General features: G+C 38.5%; 1 protein-coding gene across 1 annotated transcript; it reads right to left on the bottom strand.

Annotated features, from left to right (window-relative positions):
• Positions 1-785: 785 nt before the first annotated feature.
• Positions 786-5,018, bottom strand: LOC134656032 (macrophage migration inhibitory factor homolog). Its single transcript, XM_063511548.1, is given in 5 exon segments — positions 786-855; positions 2,420-2,487; positions 2,596-2,703; positions 4,912-4,997; positions 5,000-5,018. Coding segments are annotated over 5 exon segments (351 nt in total).
• Between the last annotated feature and the right edge of the window lie 2,199 nt (positions 5,019-7,217).

Consider the following 7,217-nt stretch of genomic DNA (forward strand, 5'->3'; position numbering starts at 1 on the left):
CCGTCTGTCTGTCCATCTGTCTGTCCGTCCGTATGTCACAGCCACTTTTCTCCGAAACTATAAGAACTATACTATTGAAACTTGGTAAGTAGATGTATTCTGTGAACCGCATTAAGATTTTCACACAAAAATAGAAAAAAAACAATTAATTTTTGGGGTTCCCCATACTTCGAACTGAAACTCAAAAATTTTTTTTTCATCAAACCCATACGTGTGGGGTATCTATGGATAGGGCTTCAAAAATGATATTGAGGTTCCTAATATCATTTTTTTCTAAACTGAATAGTTTGCGCGAGAGACACTTCCAAAGTGGTAAAATGTGTGTCCCCCCCCCCTAACTTCTAAAATAAGAGAATGATAAAACTAAAAAAATATATGATGTACATTACCATGTAAACTTCCACCGAAAATTGGTTTGAACGAGATCTAGCAAGTAGTTTTTTTTAATACGTCATAAATCGCCTAAATACGGAACCCTTCATGGGCGAGTCCGACTCGCACTTGGCCGCTTTTTTTGTATGGGATTTTGAACAGCACGACAAGCGGGACGGTTTGGGTCAAAATCCCATACAAAACGTTTAGGTACGTCACGTCACGCTATCGAATGAAATTTACACTAGGGGTACTGGATTTTTTAATGATTTTTCGGTATTTTGTCAAATAGCCAATACAAAAAACCAATAAAATAATAATAATAATAAAAAATATAGGGGAATGTGGGTTATATTCTTATGTTCAAGGGTAAAATTAAATATATATTTATATACATATTGGTGTTTTATAATTTATTGTTGTAGCGTGTCACCGCCTTTTACAATATTGGTGCCTTTAATATCGTAAATACTTATGAAAAACCTGAAACAAAATAAAAGTATTAGTAGTTGAATATTTATATACACATTTTCAGTTTTAGTTTTAATACAAAAGGAAAAACTAAGCGGGCATTTTCATGCCCATTCCAAAAAGGTACGTGATGCTATTTTTTGCATGGAAATAGTACATTATTGCAGAGGCCGGGAAAGGGCAATTCGTGGATGAGTTTCGATTTTGTCGGACGACGCGTAGCGGAGTCCGACAAAGAAGACGAATCCACGAATTGCTATTCCTGCCGAGGCATATATAGTGCTTTTCTCCAAAACATGCGAGGAAATAAAGTAAAATAATAATTATTTAAGCATCGAGCATCACTCAAATCGAAACTTCACATCAAAAACGTCAAAAACAATTTCCCTCTTTAATTTATTTTTAAAAGTTAAAGGCACAAACTTATTCTGCCATTCAGTACCATTCAATATTCGTTCATTGAAAATATAGTTGACCAAAACATGCGAGGAAATAAAGTAAAATAATAATTATTTAAGCATCGAGCATCACTCAAATCGAAACTTCACATCAAAAACGTCAAAAACAATTTCCCTCTTTAATTTATTTTTAAAAGTTAAAGGCACAAGCTTATTCTGCCATTCAGTACCATTCAATATTCGTTCATTGAAAATATAGTTGATCAAACCAAATTGTCAGTAAATAAGAACAAAAAACTATACTCATCCTTTTCTTTTGGGTTCTAGTACTGGTGTAAGACAAAGATAGTATGATTCTCTCTGTCTATGTCAAACTATAATTGTGCAATATAAGCTTTATGAACACGGATGAGATCCTTAAAAAAATATAAAAATAATCTTTGATTTTATTAAGCAGTATTCGCACGATTATACACGAGCACAACGGTCTTGTAAGAACGAGACGTGTAAGGTCGTTTATATTACTATCTCACTCTATCCTATAGCTTGAAATGATAGCTGATCGGGTCGTGTAGACGCGGCCCGCGGCTGTAATAATTGGCTGTTTGCGTTTTTTATTTTAAAAAAGTAAAAAACACTACAGTAATAAGTTATTACTGTAGTGTTTTTTTACTTCCCGTCCGCTAGAACAGGACAGCGATAGTTTTATTTTTTTAAATTAGAGTTTGACAATAAAGAAGTACTTCCGGTACTATTTTTGCTACAATAAGGTGAACATTTCCGAGCATATTGGAGAAAAATATATTTACACTATTTATTGTATGTAGGTATATTAACCATTGATGGGTTTGATTTTTTTAGATTTTTTAATATTAAGGCGGGATTCCACCAGTGTGCGGCACTGTTTGCACAAGCATATTCAGTACAAAAATGCTATATTCGCAACTTGTGTCGATTTAAAACACTCCCTTCGCTCGTGTTTTAATTTACCACCACTCGTTGCGAATTTATATGTAATTGTGCTATTATGAGCAAACAATATTTAAGAAGAAACTGTAATTATAAAACTAAACGGTAAAACAGAGTAACCTGCAGTGATTAAAAAAAAACTGCTTTAAGAGGAAACAGTATTAAAGAAGCAGTATTTATGTTAAGAGGAAGCAGTCTTAACCCGTCACCTGTCAGGGTGTATTCCCAGCTCCTTCTGTACAAACGCGGACAGGTCCCGCCCGATCACTCGATTGTCCTCCGGCGCGACTAGGGTTTGCACGACGGATCCGAAATGTATGAGAAGATCCGCGGATCCGGATCCAGATCCGGATAATTGCATACATTTCGGATCCGGATTGCAAACCCTAGGCGCGACGTGTCCTATGGACTCGAGAGTGGAGACGGCCCCTGGTTGGGACGAGTCCCCAGCGAAGGACACCTGGCAGTCCCCTGATATCACGCATGAGAACTTCTGGAAAAGGTAATGATAATACCGTCAACCAAGGTTTTTTCTTCATACAAAAAATACCGGTATTGTTAAGTTCTTTTTCGTTCTTTGGCTTATTATTTCATGTTTAATGGGACAATCTGATAATACGAAGTTGTTACCTAAATACATGATTCAGTCGTACGTAAAGAGCATAAATAAATTAAAAATATTGGATTATTATGGGTTTAATAAAAACCGGTTCCGAGCCCTGCCGTCAACCAGGGTGAATAGGGACAAAACTTAAAAAAATGTGATTTACCTGACAATTTTATAAAAAAATACACACACTTAAAATGTATCATTCTATTGAAAATTATGTTAGATTTCGTAAGATAAAATTTTTGTGGCTAGTTATTAAGAAATTGCCAGGTACCTAGGTAAATAACATTTTCAGTTTTGTCCCTATTCACCCCTGCCAACTCTATTCACCCCGACCCCGGTTGATGGTAGTTCTTGAAAAACAATGGACTTACAAGAGTTTTACCATCTTGGTTATCAATGTAACATATAAAATGATATATTATAATTAAAAGCCAACCTACATTAAATTACCTACCTGCAACGATTTTGATAGTGAAAGTATTAGGTTTATACGTCATAATTTCATAGAAGTTTGACATTGAAAATAATATGCACTGCGTGTGCTATCAGTATCACAATCTTTGCAGACTTATCTTGCTTAAGTACTTATTATGATTTCGTCATACAAAAGTTTTGGTTGATAATGATTCGGTCAAATTGTTTTTTGAAAAACGAATTAAAACCAGCTTGAAATGAATGTAGTAGGTGAAGCGTACGAGCTGCTTGTTAATTTAGCGAGCCCGAAGAAGCCATCTGATCTTACTTACGCACAGGTAGTAAGTAAAGCTTATGCAACTACATCTCCAGCCGAAGCCGTCCGCATTAGCAGAGAGGTACCGTTTCCGCCAGAGACGTCAAAATGTCAATGAAAATGCCACTTCCTACGTGGCGGAATTAAAAAAGTTGTCACTACATTGCGAATTCGGTGCAAATCTTAGCGATAATTTACGCGATCAGTTTATATGCGGATTACGGAATGACGTCATCAGGCAGCGCCTTTTTGCGGAGGATGACACAATCTCGTTCGCATAAGCAGTGAAATTAGCATGTTCACTAGAGGCGGCAGAGAAAGATGCAGCAGTAGGTATAATACTTTTGGGTATGGTGCTTTACGCACACTGGCGTCCCGGGACATATTTCATGCTAAAAAGGGGGGTTGCGTCGGGGGAGGGGGATACATTCATTTCATGCTGGATATTATTTGTTTGTCTTGCCCATACATTACAACAAACTTGACCGAATGATAAGCACAGAATAAGTAATAGTATTATCATACAGAACGGACACGCACCGCTTCGCCCCGATTCGGATTACCTCGCCCGCGACAGGCCGCGACATGAATGTGTGCGTAAGTCGCTCTACTGAGAGCATGTCAGGATTCCGTCAGAAACTCAATGACGCGTGTACAGACGTGCCGCGCACACATATAAACGCAAATCATTTTTAGGGTTCCGTACCCAAAGGGTTAAAACGGGACCCTATTACTAAGACTTCGCTGTCCGTCCGTCCGTCCGTCCGTCCGTCTGTCACCAGGCTGTATCTCACGAACTGTCTAGCAGTTGAAATTTTCACAGATGATGTCTTTCTGTTGCCGCTATAACAACAAATACTAAAAACAGAATAAAATAAAGATTTAAGTGGAGCTCCCATACAACAAACGTGATTTTTGACCGAAGTTAAGCAACGTCGGGCGGGGTCAGTACTTGGATGGGTGACCGTTTTTTTGCTTGTTAGAGCAAAACAATTTTTTGTTGATGGTGCGGAACCCTCCGTGCGCGAGTCCGACTCGCACTTGGCCGGTTTTTGATGTATGGTGTGTCCGCCCTGTGTCATAAGGTCTATTAAAGTATCAATTTAATTGAACAACAACACAAGTATAAACTAACAATAAAAACCTAAAATTAAAACTAGGACCTACAAAACTATAGTTTAGTTTTGTAGGTACTTAAAAAAACTAAAAATGTGTACCTACAGAGGGCCCTGGGGCATAGTGCCAAATATACTGGCAGCATTTCCTCGCTATTTTTTCAGGCATATTTAAATTTGCACTAGGGGTTCTGTCATAGGGACCAACCTTCAATTCGAGTGATATTATAGGTTCATCCTTACCTCAACGTCTTTCCTAACAGCCTTCGCCAACACAGGAATAATTCTATTCACAAAATCCTTAGGGATTTTACTATTAGGAACATTAGGATTCTCCTTAAACACGGCATGTCTAATAACTTATTTGTGACCAAATGAAGATGTGTTATGATACTTATCTTGCACGTATGTATAACATTTGATAACGCTATCACTATACTTATCTATAGTTATTATATTATTTACCAGTAGGTATGCAATGTCATGGGTCACTTATCTTCTCGGGTCGAATGGTCGTATTGATGGTCTATACCGTAGGTACAGTCGCACTCAGATATATCGGAGCGGCCAAGGTGTTCACAATATCTGAACACGCACTCTAACGCCCTGACAATAGAGGCGTGTTCAGATATTTGTGAGCGCCTTGACCGCTCCGATATATCCGATAGCGACTGTACCTCCCTCCCATACATATTCTTATTTGTTACTTATTACTAAGGAATCTGTACCCCTAGTGTAAATTTCATTCGATAGCGTGAAGCATAGACTAGGAATCCTCTAGACTGAGTTTATCTGAGCAATTATTTCATGAAACCGATGCTGCCAAAAATACGGGGGTGCGGGGGGACGAGGTGAGCGAATCCCGTGCCGTGATTGGTCCGTTCAAAGACACGGACCAATCGCGGCACGGGATTGACTCGAAGATGGTGTAAAACTACCGTATGAGTGGCAGAGGGGGTAGCGTTACTATGCTCAGTCTAAAGGGTGTCTTGTCTGTGGCGTGAAGTGACGTACGCGTTTGCGTTAAGTGTCCTGAGGGGCTACCGCGCAAACCGAAATTCGCATTGCGGGGATCTTTCTCCTTTACTCCAATGAAGGCGTAATTAGAGTGAAAGAGAAAAATGCCCGAAATTTGCGAACTTCGATTTTCGCGGTTATAGCCCTGCTGTGTCGGATTTTGAGTCTCCAAAACGTCCCGCTTGGCGCGCTGTTCAAAATCCCATACAAAAATAGACGTAACATAAATGCGAACGCTCGTGACGCTATTGAATGAAATTTACACTACTTCTGATGTGTGAGTAGGTACTTTAAGCTTCTGGTACATTACATAGTACATAGTCATACTGCCGTATTCAAACTTCAAGATATTCACAAGAGACGACACCTACTAGATCCATTCTAGATACGTTATAGTTTAGATTTCAACTAGTTCTCTTTTGCAGCGCAATTCGGGCAACCAATGTCACTTTTACGATAGATCGTGTTAGATATCTATTAGATGTGAATTAGATCTCTAAGTAATATCTTGTGGAAATCGTTCAAGAGTATCTCCAGAATCGCGGAAATGTCAAATTTGACAGGTTAGATCTTAAACATATCGTTATCGTATCTTGGCGATGTCTAAAAGATATCTATTAGATGTCTATTACAAAATCCGAATCGGGCCCATAGTCATAGTCATAGTCAAGATATTAAATTATCGACACGGAAAAAGCGACAGAAGTACATATTTCTGTCGCTTTTTCCGTACCTTAATGTATTTATACATATTAATGGAACTTATAGCTTCCTCGTCTCAACGAAAAATTAACCTTCATTGTTACTATTTTTGCGTTTTCCTTTTTATCTATCGCTTTAATCGCTAGTTAGTCCGAGTTGATTGTCGGCATAGGTTCTAGCGTCATTGTTTCGCTTTCTAGGCCCGGTGGCACCGCTGCTCAAAACTAACGGGAGTTTATACTACTTTATACCTCTCGCGTCGAATGAATGTTCATGTGATCAGCTGACGTACTTTCCACCGCAATAAAACCGACAGACTTTTTTTTTAATTCAAGATAACATCTGAACTGAACTTATGACGAAGTATCAACCGGGAGGCGATGACTGACGATATATGCTGAATATGCTCCTGGCCCGTGGTCTAAACGAGATTGGCATTTTTTTTTCAGGGATAAAAAAACTGCCAAGTACGTATCGTAAAATCAGGTAACTTTGGTCCACAACTTACACTATCTATAAGTATTTTTCAAATTCAAATTATGTTGAGTATATAGAACGGGCATTATTGTATCTACAATAAATGTAACGAGTACAAATCATAAGGGCTCGTTAATGTACTTAAAGAATCTAGTTACCTGATCTTACGGTACTTACAAATACTTGTAAAATGACTTCGTTTTCCCAAATTTCTCCAATACCTTACTTACTATTTACCTGAGTTCACGGTACCTACTTACTTAAGTGGTCCACTAACTACCGTTTTAACCAGGGTTTGGCTGTCGGTGTCACCGGGCGGTAATCCGAGGAAGCAGTGGACTTCCTGGTCTGCG

This window comes from Cydia amplana, chromosome 17 (genome assembly GCF_948474715.1).
Source record: "Cydia amplana chromosome 17, ilCydAmpl1.1, whole genome shotgun sequence".
NCBI classification, from domain to species: Eukaryota; Metazoa; Arthropoda; class Insecta; order Lepidoptera; family Tortricidae; genus Cydia; species Cydia amplana.